This window comes from Suncus etruscus, chromosome 1 (assembly GCF_024139225.1).
Source record: "Suncus etruscus isolate mSunEtr1 chromosome 1, mSunEtr1.pri.cur, whole genome shotgun sequence".
Taxonomy (NCBI): Eukaryota; Metazoa; Chordata; class Mammalia; order Eulipotyphla; family Soricidae; genus Suncus; species Suncus etruscus.
Genome location: NC_064848.1, coordinates 101,393,238 through 101,408,890, shown reverse-complemented (window position 1 = coordinate 101,408,890; position 15,653 = coordinate 101,393,238). Strand labels below are relative to the sequence as shown.

General features: G+C 40.3%; 1 protein-coding gene across 4 annotated transcripts in view; it reads left to right on the top strand.

The window, feature by feature from the left end:
• Positions 1–5,484: 5,484 nt before the first annotated feature.
• ADAM22 (ADAM metallopeptidase domain 22) overlaps positions 5,485–15,653 on the top strand; it is a 275,390-nt gene continuing 265,221 nt past the window's right edge. For 2 of the 4 annotated variants that reach the window (XM_049768940.1, XM_049768929.1), the window contains exons 1-2: positions 5,485–5,793; positions 6,296–6,465. In XM_049768940.1, the coding sequence (XP_049624897.1) occupies positions 5,709–5,793; positions 6,296–6,465 (255 nt within the window). In that variant the 5' untranslated portion in view covers positions 5,485–5,708. The remainder of the gene's footprint in view (positions 5,794–6,295; positions 6,466–15,653) is intronic. The other 2 variants (XM_049768944.1, XM_049768936.1) reach the window with 1 other exon arrangement.

The window sequence follows — 15,653 nt, the reverse complement described above, 5'->3', positions numbered from 1 at the left end:
GCAAAGCAATTGCTTTACCCACTATGCTGTCACTCTGGTCCACAATATATTTTGAGCTGGAAACAAACACAGTATGATGAAAGATTACATCTTCAAAATATGCTCTCTAAGCAAGGCTTTGTTGATCCTACAGTCCAGTATAATAATCTATAGACAGCTTCTGGGTGATTTAGTAGGTCACCAACCTGATTATGAACCTGTTTTCTCAAACTTTTGTATTTAACACAGTATCCTGGGGAAGTACACAAAATATCTTACCCTAATGCCATGAATAAGAAACAAACCTGGAATAAAAGAAAAAACAGTGCTTTGCTTACATGAACCCCAAATTTGATTCCTGGTATACATGTTCCCCTGAGTACGATTATAGGCACTTTTGAGCACAAAACAGGAAGTAGCCCTTGAGCCCTTTTCCCATAAAGCAAGAAGTGCCCCCCCCCCCCCAATCAAACAACAATCTGTCAAGCTAAAGAAGTGGTAATGTAAGGCTGGAGCAGTAGAGCAAGTAAGGCATTTGCCTTTCATGAGGCTGATCTGAGTTCGATCCTTAGCATCCCATAGGAGTGATTTCTGAGTAAAGAACCAGGAGTAACCCCTCAGTGCCACTGTGGCTCAGAAACAAATGACGAAAGTAATGTTAGCAAGAAGGACAATTTAATACTTGGAATATTTCACTCTTGGGTTATGTGTACAGTAGGATGAACTATTAAGTGCCTGCTGTTTGGTTTCATTACGTATTAAGCCCTTCCAGGACCTCAGTATTTGTTTTTAGCAGGTTGGACACATGAAAATGGATCCACTTTGGTGATTAGCCCATACATAGCCTTCATCCTTTATCATGGTCATTGTGTTAGCATTAATATATTATCAACTGGTAATGTGCAGATGCTCACAATTCATATTCACTCCCCAATATGTCTTGTATCTCTACCTCTGTGTGCAGTCTTCCAATCTATTTCCAAATCCTTTAATATCAATTAGGTCTTTTCACAGTGCCCATAAATCCACAAATACAACTACAGCAATTTATCTTTCTACACAAAGCGGGTGGTGAACAGATATACCAGTTGAATGAAATTCCCAGTGGACTAGTTTTCAGTGTCAACTTATAGTTGCTTTCAGATAGCACCCACAGAACAAACTAGTCAATAGACTGTTTTCCTCCCTTTTTGTGTGATTTTAAGGGATTTCTCACACACCTATAAGTATAAGGTGAGGGAGAGGAAATAATGAATCAGTGATGGGTGAGATGGGATTCTAGTCTGCCAGTCCACACAGTTCCCTTGCTTCATCTGGTTCTGTACTTAGTTCTAGATATGCTTGAGTCTATCTTTCAATAAATTATTGCTGTTTCTTTTTTTTTTAATTATTGCTATTTCTGCCCAATATTATGACCTAGTAGAACTGTCAGGGCTATAGCTCTTGTTTGTTGGCTGTGACCACAATGATAGCTTTGTCTTATTATTTTTTGTGCTTTTATTATAATTTAGGCAATATAGTTACAATAGTGTTTAACGTTTAAGTATTGAGGTTACTAAATGCAAAGTTACTAAACACTACCACAACCAAACTTTTTTGTTCCTCTGTATGGAGTGATGGCCTATCTTTCTCATCCATTGTTTTATGAAGTATATAATTTTCTACTCTAGAGGGCATGGACTCACTCTTAACACCTCCAGGGCCCAGATTGTGACTCCTCTATGGAATTTCCCTTAAACTCCAGTTCTACCACGTAGACTCTGCTTGCTTCATGGTATGGCTGAGAGCCTTTTGCTGTTCATTACTGGCAGCCTTTAATGTCACTGCACTAAGGCAGTATTTCCAATTGAAATAAATTTCTTTTCGAAACTAAAGAGGCCTACCAAGCATTATGCTTCTTTCCTTATGTTTGGGAAATTCAGAATGCAATAATTTGTTCTTAACTTTGGATGGATTATATTTGCATGCCCCTAACCACTGGGATTTTAAATATGTCTTTGATGTGGCAGACCCTGAATCTTCTCATGCTATATTGCTTACACTCTGGAGAAAATGTGCCTCGACAAATTTGCTTGCAACTTCTGGTTCATGAGAAAAAGTTACATCAAAAATAATGGATTAATGCAATGCACATCCTTTTTAAATGGGAAAGCCAAAATCATTTAGCCCTTAGGTAAGGCTATAAATATGTGCTGTGATCTTTTCCCTATGAATTCTATTTCTGTCCCTTTTTCCCTAAAAATTATGAAAAATTATTCATCTTCCCAATAAATGGCTGTACCAAAGCCAAGGTAACTTACAAAAGAAAGGATACCACATTTGTATTGTGCTATATAATTAAGGCTAGTACTTAATTCAGCTTGTATAGTCTACCATAATTCTTTTTGATATGTATAGAATAAATTGTTTAGGTATTTAATTTAGGTGTACCTGTTTCCTTCATCACTATACAATTAAGGTACTATTTCATATTATTGGCTGAATAGATGCAATTCAGAGTTCCTATGATTTTTCCTTATTTTTCATTTTTTATAGTTTGTGCAAATGAAGTTTATAATGGATATCTAGATAGACACATTTATAAAAACATTCCTTGTGATAAATTAGTTTGTTTTCACATTAAAAATTAAAAATATTCACTTTTCATGTTAGGCTAATTTCTTGAGTATTTTTCATTTTTTAAAAAATAATTTCACTCTAGTGCAAAGACACATGAATGGCATTATAAAGTAGCAAACATTTCCTTTTTAAGAACTTGTTTGCAGCTAAATAAATGCCATCATCAGTATGATGTATGCCAAATATCCACCAGTAACCTATTCTCCAGGAACTAGCCCCCACATCTTATAATAAGTCCTATGAATCAAAGTAGCAATGTCTATTCAGGTCCCGCAATATATGTATATGGGGCGGGGTAGTCCCTTTTCCTCAGTTCACATTTGCCCAAGTAAATTGAGTACATAGGTGTCTCTGGGGAAGCACTAGGAAGATCGGTACCATATGTTTGGCATATGTTGGTGTGTCCTACTCTCGACCTTTCCATATGGAAACACTGACTCAAGGTAGGATATAGAATAAAGACTTTTTTTTCAAGCGACTACCCTAAGCCTTTTGAGGTGGATTTTAATGGTACATATGGAATAATTCTCTTGTCCATTCATTTGCTATCTAAAAATATGTTATTAAGCAGTTACACAATTTTCTGAGGATCAGGGTTCCTCAAGCTGCTTTACGTGACCTTGCCAATTATTATGCACATCTGGCTTCTTTATATTTTGTCTTAATATATGTATATACATGTAGGCAGTATATTATATATATATATATATATATATATATATATATATATACACACACACATAGAAGTAGGCAGTATATATGAACACTACTTTCAGGAGACCCAAAGGAGACTAAAGTGATACTTCACATTAATAAAATGAAAGATAAAAATCGCATGGCTTTGGGTCCTGGAGAGATAATTAGGATTAAAGGCATATTTGCCTCGTTTGGCTGGTGGTTGACGCTGATGTGATCTCTGGCATCACGTATGGTCCCGAGAACTGTCAAGTGTGAGTGGTTGCTGTGTACTAATCCAGGAGTAAAGCCCTGAGCACTACCAAATTTGTCCACTTCGAAATAAAATTTGTATATCAGAGACCTAGTTTCTATATCCAGCACATTACAGGTCCCCGAGCACCTGCAGGGAGTAACTTCTGAGTACCAAACCAATAATGCCCTTAAGTACTGTCAAGTACTCAATAATTATATCACCATCTCAGTAGAGGAGAAAAAGCATTTCATAAAATTTACACTTCTTTTCCTACTCTCATATAATAGTACGGAGCAAAGGTATCTCAGCACAATAAAGACTATGCCATGACCACGAGAAGAAAGGAAATCCTGACATCAGAAAAAACATGGATGCATGTGAAGTATAGAGGGGTTATAATATTTGTTTGTTTCTGTTCTCTCTGCCTGCTTTTCCCCCTATCCCTTTTAAGGGGAGAGGCGCTGTGTGGATCTGAATAAATAGAGGGCAGGCTAAGAGGAGGGGGCCTTTTGCAGCAGGTTTGCTAACTCCGGATTTGGAGCGGCTGGCTGGCTGGTAAACGACTTGTGTTCGAATTTCTTGCCTCTTTTTACCTCATAACTGTGGATTATTTATTGCGGATCTATACGACTGGAACTGCTTCCCCTGTCCTTGCTGGGCAGGGGAATGGGAATTCCTTTTCCCTTCTGGGAACTGTGGGACAACTGAACCTCAACCTAACTCCTAGCAAACGACTTTACAGATGCATTTGTAGGGCTTAATGCAAAAGTTCAGTGAAGTAAGTCTTAAAGAGAACAGCAATGCATGGCATTACAAACAATATTTTTCAAAACATTTTCTGCCATAGAAAGTAGAAGAATATTTCCTAACGCCAGGGAGATGGAACAGGGAGTGGCTGGCAAAAGAGCAGAAACATCTATGAATGAAGTCTGAGACTCAAGTGTAAAATAAGGACTATAATTTATAACACTACATCATTTAGTTGGAATTTGTCCCTAACCAGCTTTTTCAAACCCAGGTATGAAGCAGACAGGCAAAAAAGTAAAGAACAAGGCATCGGGGAGAGTTGGGCTGAGCTGGAGAAATAAATAGTGAGGGTGCTGGGCCTTGTACAAAGGATGGTAAGGGTGCTTGCCTTGCATTTCACCTTCCACCTAACCCAGTTCGGTCCCCTATACCACACCACATAGAGTCTCTTGAGCCCCGCCAGGAGTGATCCCTCAGCAGTGAATCAGGAGTAAGCTTTGAGCACCACTTGGGTGTGGCCCAAATCCCCCCCAAATCAAAAATTTAGATTAAATTCCAAAAGCACATTGCTTCAGAAGATCCTCCCTTGCCTCTCCCCGGGTGAGTGAAAGATTTCACTTGGGGGGAAACCCCGGGCCTCTTCCCTCTATCTTGTTAGAAATGCTGTTTATAAAAATGTCTCGCCCGGTTGTGCGCACTGCACCGGGCACAGAAGCGCTCCAATCAGCGACGGTGACTGGGTGACAGCCCATCTGTGTGCTCAGGAGACGATGGTGCTCAGAATCATTTTGAAGTCAAGGTGAAATGTAGGCGAAACCTCAGTACAGTTCCGGGCAGACGCTGCGGCTAGAAGAAGCTGCGCCCTCGGACGGCGGAGGCGCCGGGAAGCCTGCCAGCGGGGCGCTCTTCTTTTTGGAGGGGCGCCCGCCCGAGGGAGAAGCGGGGTGGTGAGCTGAGCTGAGCTGAGCTGAGCCCGCCGAGCCGCAGCCGGGCGCGGACTACACTTCCCAGCAGACTCTCCTGCTCGCTCTCCGCTCCCTGCGGCGCTCCGGGGCCCGGCAGGCGTTCCAAGGCACCGGGCGCTCGCTCCCCGCCGAGCCCGCGCTCCGCGCACCGGAGCCCAGCTCGGCCAGCTTGGCCCGGGGCTGAGTGGGAGGCGCCAGAAGCCACTTGGCGGCCGCCGAGCGCCCAATGCAGCACTCGCTCGGAGGCTGCCCCCGCCCGCGGGAGCGCCCGCGGAGCACAATGCAGCACTGAGGCAGCGCCGCGGTGGAGGCCGGCTGCAGCGCAGAGCTCAGGGGAGCGCCGAGGGGGCGGCTGGGGCGAGCCGCGAGCAGCGCAGCGGGGGGCCGCAGCGGGCAGCTGGGCCATGAGGACCTGAGCCTCTCTCCGATCCGACGAGAGCTGGGCTGACCGACAGACAGCGGGCATCATGCGGGGCGCAGCGGCCGCGTCCTGGCCCTTCTGGCTGCTGTGCGCCTTGGGGACCTGCCCCCTGGCGCGCTGCGGCCGAGCAGGTAAGTCCGCACGCCCTGGGTGGTGTCGGGGCGCGTCCTTTCCAGGATCACCCTCCATGCACACCCCTCTTGGGCTTTGGGAAGAAGGGGCAGCCCCGAGTGTTCTGGAGATTTTATTTTAGAGGATGATGACACGTGCAGACCCCCCCAAAAATGTGGGGGGGGGGCGCGCTGATGCTCGAGGAGCTTTTGGGTGCAATTCTGCTTTCCCTCCGAAGAAGAATGCGGAGGATGATGAGACGAGACCAGAGACGGGTCCGCGGATTCAGGGCCCCGAGCCTGCATGCACGGCAGCTCTCGCTGGCATCTGCGCCCGAGCCGAGCCGAGCCGAGCCGAGATGGTCCTGGGCTCCCCAGGCGGCTTCTCCGCGTCCTGCCCGCGGGAGTCCGCGAGGCGGAGGCGGTGGGGTCTGCGGACGCGGGAGCATCGGGCTCATCCCTTTTGCTCTTCTCCCTTCTCCCTCTCTCTCTTTCTCCCCACTCCCGCCGCGGCTGCCTGAAGGCGACTCCTCGGTGACGGAGCTGGAGCGGGGGAACGAAAACCGCTTCCTGGAGCGCCAGAGCATCGTGCCCCTCCGCCTCATCTACCGCTCCGGGGGCGAACGCGAAACGGGCCACGACGCGCTCGACACGCGGGTGCGGGGTGACCCCGGCGGCGGCGGCGGCGGGCAGGTGAGAGGCAGGCGCGGTCCGGGGGAGGGAGGCCGCGCTGTGCGAGTGAGGCGAGGCCGGGCCCACCCCACCCATCTGCCCACGTTTGCTCTGGGTTGCCCTGGAGATGGGAGGTCTTGGGGGACCTGAGCGGACTCCAAGGGCGAGTCCTGCAGGGCGCTCCTTGTGCCAGATGATTCCAATTGGAGTAAGAAGAGGATTTTTTAAATAATAATAATAATAAGGGAGATGGGAGATAACCCCGAAAGAATCCCGGACTTGGCGTATGCTGTTTGTGTCGGATGCCCCCAGACTTTGCCACAACCTAAGCAAAGCAGTTGGAGACCCCCACTTTTGGATCATAACCTAAGCAAAGCAGTTGGAGATCCCCGCTTTTGGATCAAGAGAAAGGCACGGAGCAGCAAGAAGGGCTATTAAGGGGTCCAGTCCACATCATCATTATTGTTACTTTAATCCTCAAGCCAGCAGCTTAAATCAATCAAGACCGGTCCTGCTAAGGTGTGGCCCCAAAGCAAGCCTAGCCAGCTCTAACTAAACTTCAGCCCTAAACAGGAGTTTAACTGCAAGACTCTCCAGTTTCTTGAATTATGTACTCATTTACCACATCTTTCCAGAAAAGATACCCCCTTTTTCCATTTGTCACTGTCAGCAGTTCCCTTGGTAATAGTTGATAAATTCTTAAATATCTAAGGTCACCATTTGCCCATATTTGAGTCACTATTTCACATCCACAGATATGTCTTAAAATATTTTAGAGGTTTATTTATTTATTTTTGGCTTGTTTTTGGGCCACACCTTAGCAGGGGTCATTACTGATTCTGCACTTAGGAATTACTTCTATCTGGCTCTGGGGACCATATGAAATTCTGGCAATCCAACTTGGGTCCACAGATGCAAGGCTGTCCTAACATCTGCTGTCCTGACACTCTGCCCCCTTAAAATATTTGGAACTTACTGGTTAATTTCAGTAACTCTTTTAGGGATGCTATGTGTATTTTTTTGTATGTATGTATCATCCTGACAACCAGTTCACCCACCTATGTTTGTTAAGCTAGAACTTGATCATATAGTTGAAAATTTTGAGGACTTTACTTGAAGCAAAAGCAAGATAAACATTTTCACATGTATAAATATTCACTAATACTTTTTTGTGATATCTTGATAGTGTATTTTTCTATTTATTTATCCTTTGTATAAAATATGTAGAAATAGAAAATCCTGTTTAAATATTTGTAGCCTTCATTTCTTCCAAAAGTCTCTCTCTCTCTCTTTCTCTCTCTCTCCTCTCTCTGTGTGTGTGTGTGTGTGTGTGTGTGTGTGTGTGTGTGTGTGTAGTGGGAGGAATTGAATATATTCAGTGGTGCTCAGGCCTTATACTCAGTTCTATGTACACTGCGGAGACCATAGGTGGTAACAAGCATCCAACTAGGGTTGGTTATGTGCAAGGCAAGCATCTTAACATGTGTATTATCTCTGTCACCCACAATATATTATTTTGATGCAAATTATGAAATGTTCCTCATAAAATATTTATAGAACATGTCTAAAAGGATATTTTTAAATAACTGCATTATATCTAATAATAACTATATGTTGATTATATAATTATATTGAAACCTTTTTTATTTAAATCTGTTTGACCAGGACCCAAATAATGTCTATAGACTGCAATTAGTTTTTTCTTTTTTTAAATCTCTTTAATGCCTGGTTCCTTTCCATGTTTTTCTTTATTTTGCAATTTATTCTTAGGTTATTTCCTCCCTGGAGAGTATGTCACGGTCAGAGTTTTGCTGATGCTACAACTGTACTATAATAAATCACATAACTTTCTGATAGGAGGAAGTAGAAATGTAGTATCCCTGAAACCTCCAGTCTGCTGTTAGGTGGTCTTTGGTTACTCTTTATCTATCTCTGCTTGGGGAATGTCCTTCACTTTGGGGAGACAGGCTAATACTACTTTCTTTCCCCCCATTGATGGAATACCACTCTACCAAGTTTAGGTTCATAGTCCTCTTCACTTGAGGCAACTATTTCTTCCAAAAGCAATAAACAGTTCACAAAAGTGACTTTGACTATGGGTGAGTGATTGGTGGGATTTGGGCTAAATTGCTTAAAGTGAAGGCTCTATTTGTCATCAAAGTCAGGAAATTAGCACAGTGCATGCAAACAGTAGACAGGCTTAGTGAGTAGTCTGGTTGTCCATCTGGATCCCTTGGGAGAGCAGTGACTCTTTACCAGGCCCCTTAAGTTCCAATGAGTAGTACTTAACCCCTAGAACTAAAACCTGCTGGTATAGATGCAAAGACTTAGTGGTCATATTTGACTTTTTTTTTTCTCATCTTTGTTATATTTGACTTAGTTGCCATAGTTGACTTTCCTGCAGTTAGAAAACGTAAGGTGTTTTTCTACATTTTGCCATTTCTAGTTTTTTTTTTTAATATTAAGAGCTGTCAGTAGAGGATACAATCAACATAAGTTAATTACCTTTGTTAGTTCTTTGGTAATTAAATAGATGTAATTTATTGCATTTTAGCTACTCAGATATTTTTAGTAACATTCCATTTTAGAACATAGGGCTCACAAAGATTATATATTACTTTATTGATTTTATTTTACTTAAGAATTTATTTATTCCTACCAAGTACCAGTTTTTGTGTTACAAGGCTTAAGGATTTAGGAATGAAAGATAAATATCCTTCAAGGAGTTCTTAGACAAATGGGAACATAACTGAGTGAGTTACATTCTTTTTGGCTTTTCCTGTGTGATTTTTGGAGCTCATCATACAGATGGTGGTGCATAGGAGTCCTAGTACATAACAGGCATGAGCAATCAGGGTAGACTCTTAGGGGAAGGTGCTCCCTAAGATGTGTGTTGAGCATGAACAGAAATTGGCAAGATTAAAGGAAGGGAGTGGACATATCAGACCACCAAGGCAGCAAGCCCATAAGCATGTATGACTTGACATTTTTGTTAACTGCACATTGTTAGGATTTAAGATGTAGATAAGAAAAAAGGAAGACAGAGAGTAAATGTTATAGCACTCTTTTGGAACATGCTGAGAAATTTGGACTTTGTCCTAAAAGCAGTGGAGGATTTCAATAAGGAAACTTAATTGGTCAGATTTGTATAATTGCTAATTATTAGAAATGAGACATATCTGTGTGTGGTGGTTCACTATAATTTATTGATAAATGCCAGTTTACTTGCTCATTAAATTTCATAATAATTTAGTGACTAAGCATCCAGAAAATAAAGTCTAAATGAGTTGATATATATAAAGCTCTTAGAATGATGCTGGACATGTTGTAAGTACTGTATGGGTTTCTGTTAAATAAAATTAACTCCCATAAGCTGTATCACTACTGTTTAGAAATTTTATGACTTCACTTTGAAGCAAAATGGTGCTCTAATTTCCTATGTTTAACACATTCCTCAAAGTAAATCACAAATTATTCACATTTACATAATACAGTGGAACCAAAAAGTCCTAGAGATGGAAGAAACCTTATAGATTACATAATCTATTACAAGAATCAGCACTCACCTCATGAGGTCAAAGAAACTAGTAATGCATTACTTAATGTTATAACCATGATGACATAAAACAAAGTAATCTTGTTTCACTGTATCTTTGATTCAATTTTCATTTCTTCAGGGAACAGAAAACATTTTTGGAAAAAATTTTTTGTTTAGTTCTGTGGAAATACTGGCAATTTGATGGTTTTTAGTAATACTTCTGTTGATCTGAGTCTGTATTGTTCAAAGATTGCTCTTTGGCTTGAATGGATATTTTATTCCCTGTGGATCGTCAGCATGAAAAGCTAAACCACAATATCCAAGATATTATAATTAAAAATAATTTTTATAGTGAGTAACTATACTATTTTCAAGGTTGCTTTTCTCATCTGGAATAAGTTCAGTCTGATAAAATAGTAGTCAGAACTAAACTATTGAAAATACTTGGTTTTTCTTTTTTTCCCATCAAAAATAATTGCACTGAAAGAATAAGTTTTCCAGTAAATTAACTAAGCACATATATTTAAAAGCTAATTAAATTATTCTGGTAACATGGGTTGGTGTAGTATTAATGTTTATGTTTTCTTTTGGAGGCTACATACATTAGGGCTGAGGGGAATCCAGTGATGATGGAGATCAAGCCCAGGGATCCATGGGCAGCACATGTGTTATTCCCTTAGAGCTGTCTCATTGGCCCAGTACTTCTCCTTATATATAAAATGCACAGTTACTACACCGCCACTACCAAATGGTCAAAATTACCTCTGCTGTCCTCTTTCTTCTAGAAAACTTTTATTTTAACTAGACATTCATATGGGCAAGATATCACCCATAGTTTGCCACTGATGATCATTTATTTATTTATTTATTTATTTATTTATTTATTTATTTATTTATTTATTTATTTATTTATTTTTGGTTTTTGGGTCTCACCCGGCAGTGCTCAGGGATTACTCCTGGCTCCATGCTCAGAAATTGCTCCTGGCAAGCACGGGGGACCATATGGGACGCCGGGATTCGAACCGATGACCTTTTGCATGAAAGGCAAATGCCTTACCTCCATGCTATCTCTCCGGCCCTGATGATCATTTATTGACTAGTTTTTAGACTAAGCATTTTCAGAGTTAAATCCTTTTGTGCCAACTAAAGATCATAGATTTGCTGTGGTATAAAAATTAGTTATTTGGTATTTTGTTTTATTACCTCATTATCCTATACACTCTCAATAACTTCTTTATCACATAGTTTACATTCTTCTATAAACATCAGAATTTATATTTGATGACATTTTCATTGTCAATTAATAGTTGAATTATAGCTTTCTCTATCTTGAAAAGTGTTGTTTTCTCAGGTATTCAGTCTGGTGCCAAGAACATATTTTCAATTTATAACAGTTTGAAAATGCAATGGGAAAAGTGCTATATGGTGCATGATATTATGTAGTAAGTGTCTTTCATTGTATTAATATATTTGATATAATGGATGAATGAACTGCACTTAAAATTGTGCTGTTTCACTTGGGAGCACTGATTCAGCATGATAGATACTATCTGCAATACTGCTTCCCTGACAGAAAGGAGCTCCTAGGAATTATAGCTTTACAAATATTTTTCAGGGATAGTACAGACACCAGTTTTATTTAAATACTTATTTAAATAGCTAATTATTTAAATAAAACTATTAAATAACTAGTATTAACTAATTGTTCAATTTAAGTGGTTTATATTGATTAAGTTTCATCAACAGAGGCAGAGACGTTGTACAGTATGGCTTGCACACAGCTGACCTGGGTTCAATCTCTGTTACTGTATATGGTCCCCCATACCCCATCAGAAGTGATCCATGAGCATGGGGACATAAGGCCTGAGCACCCCTGAGTGTGTCTTCTCCTAAAAAATAATTTTACCACCAATTGAACTTTGTTTTATTTCTACAAATAGGAAGGTGACCTTTCTTTCAACATTTATATTCTCCTAATTAGCTTTTATTACAATGAAAGTGTTAAAAAATAAAGTGCAGAATTGTACAAAGGTTTCTCTTCAGACTTGTTTTTACTTAGATTTTAATTTATATATATTATTATATAATATCATGTAATATAACAATATAATATATATATATAAATATTTAGGACATCTTTGAATTCCTGCCTAATGATTTCATTATAAACAAAGGGACTCATGTTTTTTAGAGTCATGTGGAAAGCTGTGAATGACCCTATTTACTCTGGGGCTGGGAGATTTCTCAAAAGAAATAGAATACATGCTTTGCATGCATACAATCCTGAGTTCATACCTGACACATCATGCTTGCTAAAACCTCTGGGTCCAGGCCCTGAACAAAATATTTATGCTTTTATTTACTTTCTCTTATAGCAAAGAATGCCTAGTGATCTAACATCTTTAGTTATATGAGCCTCTCCTGAAAATACACAGCGTGACCTGCTTTTTTTTGGGAACACACTGGAGGGATATATAGGTTCAGTAGTATTCAACAGTGCCATAGGAGCTGATTTAGGTCTACATTTAGTATTAAGTCTCAGGGATCTGCCTCAAAGGAAAAAGGGATGTTGATGAAAGAAGTAGGGATGGATGAAGAAAAGGAGGAATCCTTGAAGGGATTGGTAAGGAGGACTGAAAGAGAAGTTAGGAAAAGAGTGAAATACTTATATTATTATTGTTATAGTTTTACAATAGTTTATGGCAACTAAGGTTAATTTTTATGTGCTGAAGGTACATTAATTGTATCTTTATAAATATCACTTCTGACAAATATATTTATTGGCTGCGAGATAATAAAGTTGATAGACATGAGAGGACATTTGAATGCAGATGCTTTAGCTCCTCTGCACTCCGCTTTTCCACTATTGGCTTCCCTTATATATTTGCCATGTACCAGCACTAAACTATGTTGAGGAATCTACATATATTACCTACTATTATGGGTTTTATTACTATATCTATTTCACAAATGAGGAAACCATTAAAGAAGCTAGTTAGCCTGCCTAAGGTTATGCAACTAAAAAAGTATCATAACTGAGAAAATAATTCTCAAAAAATGTTAGAAATCTACATGAAGTACACTATTGTGCACTCTTTGTTACTGACTTGTGATTACCCCATAATCTGTGTTAGAACAGCCTAATATTATTTTTTTTATAAAATTTTGACCCCAATTAGATTTCCTCCCTGACTAACTTCATCCCTGATGTCTTGATGTTAAGTTGGTACTTGCTATATCTTCATTTTAGAAATTGGTATGGTTTCTACTTCTGTCTTAGTCTTTAATTCCATGGACATACCTAAATCTATATCCAAATCACTAACTGTGGAGAATTTGCACTCTGAGGACTTGGAGTTTAATCTGTCAGAAAATTTCTGCAAAGAAACTACTTATAGAAAATTAACCATATTCTTTTGTTTTCCTCCCTTCCCAACAATATTCTTTAGTAGTCCTTTGACCTCAATTCCAGGGATTCTGGACTGAATTTAAATAAAAAAAACTTCCCTTTGTATTCCAGTCTGTATCTAGAATGAAATAGCTCCATGCATTCTTAGATCTCTCTTGATTAAGTTAGTCACAATAATGTTTGGTTTGAATGATTTCTTTTATTCATTCATTCATTTATTTATTTATTTATTTATTTATTTATTTATTTATTTATTTATTTATTTATTTATTTATTTAGGTTTCTGGACCACACCCAGTGGCACTAGGTTACTCCTTCTTCTGTGTTCAGAAGACTCAAGAGACCATATAGGATGCTGGAATTGAACCTGGTTCGGCTGTGTGCAAGGCAACTCTGCTATTACTCTGGTCCCCAAAGATTGATTTATAATACATGCAAAAGTTGATGCCTTGAAAAAAATTAGTTTGATCAATATCAGTATCATTCATTTTTAGTGGCAATGTTCTATAAAAGCATATTAAATGAATTCAGAGTTTTTACAAGTGGGGGGCCAGAGTGATAGCGCAGTGGTGTAAGTGGGAATTAGGAAAATTTCTTATATATATAGATAATTTTGGTATTGACTGACTTCTTTTGCCATAGTTAGTGGCAATTTTTCTTTTGGGGGGCCCGGGGGACACACAGCATTGCTCAGGGGTTATTCCTGGCTCGCACTGAGTACTTACTCCTGGAAATGCTCAGGGAATCATATGAAATACTGGAAATTCAGCCCAGTTGACCCTATGGAAGGAACAGCCCTATCCTCTGTACTATTGTTTTGGCCCCCTCAATTTTTCTTCCTTTCTTTTTTTTTTTTTTTTTTTTTTTTGATTTTTGGGCCACACCTGGCGATGCTCAGGGGTTACTCCTGGCTGTCTGCTCAGAAATAGCTCCTGGCAGGCACGGGGGACCATATGGGACACCGGGATTCGAAACAACCACCTTTGGTCCTGGATCGGCTGCTTGCAAGGCAAACGCCACTGTGCTGTCTCTCCGGGCCTGCCCCTCAATTTTTCTAATGTCTCCAAAACCTTTTAGTTATTTATTTTTTATTAAGTAGGACTCTTGTTTTTAGTCTGTTTCCCTTAAATTGTTCCTCACTCATACTCTTCTTGGATATGGATTGAAATGTTTCTTCTGCTCTTTTATATGGAAATAAACATCTTTATTGTTATATTTGCTGCTAAGAATGACCCCTGAGCACAAATCCAGCAGTACTACCAGATATAGCCCCCAAACCAACTTTCCCTTCAAAATAAAACCACAAAACTCATAGATAGAAAGAAGAGGTTTGACCTGCTTCCACATGTATTTTGATCTCTGATCACTACTTCTCCCCCACATGCATATATTTCTACTGAATTATAAGAACTTTTGTTTTTGTATGCTCAGCTTCTGTGAAGACCCTATTGCTGTGTATGTACTTTAATAGTTGTCCTTTTAATTGGAGGCAAGATTTTTGTAAAGGACAAAAGTATCATGATGTTAAGGAGAAAGAATACTAGAGAGAGTGGTAGGAGCTGGAGCAGTGATGATCTGATAATTCTATTTACCACAAAGTCTACCTGCTGTCACTGGCACTACAATTGCAGTGACAGAATCATCTTTTTCTGGGGGGTTCACACCTGGCAGAACTCAAGGGTTACACCTGGCTCTACTCAGAAATCGCTCCTGGCTTACTCGGTGGACCATATGGAATGCTGGGATTCAAACCACCGTTTGTCCCTGAATCGGCTGCATGCAAGGCAAACTTCTTACCGCTGTGCTATTTCTCTGGCCCCAGAATCATCTTAAAGTTCATAGCTCTCTCTTTACTGTTCCAAATTTCATATAACATGAATATTACCTTTGTGTGTGACTTTGCTGTTTGCTGCCTGCATTTTTTTTTGTCCTTAGAAATTACTCCTGGGCCCGGAGAGATAGCACAGCGGCGTTTGCCTTGCAAGCAGCCGATCCAGGACCAAAGGTGGTTGGTTCAAATCCCGGTGTCCCATATGGTCCCCCGTGCCTGCCAGGAGCTATTTCTGAGCAGACAGCCAGGAGAAACCTCTGAGCACCGCCGGGTGTGGCCCAAAAACCAAAAAAAAAAAAAAAAAAAAAAAAAAAAAAAAAAGAAATTACTCCTGGCAGGCACCAGGTACCATATGGGATGCCAGGGATTGAACCATGGTCTGCTTCGTGCAAGGCAAAACCCTACCTGCTGTGCTATTGCTCTGACCCCTA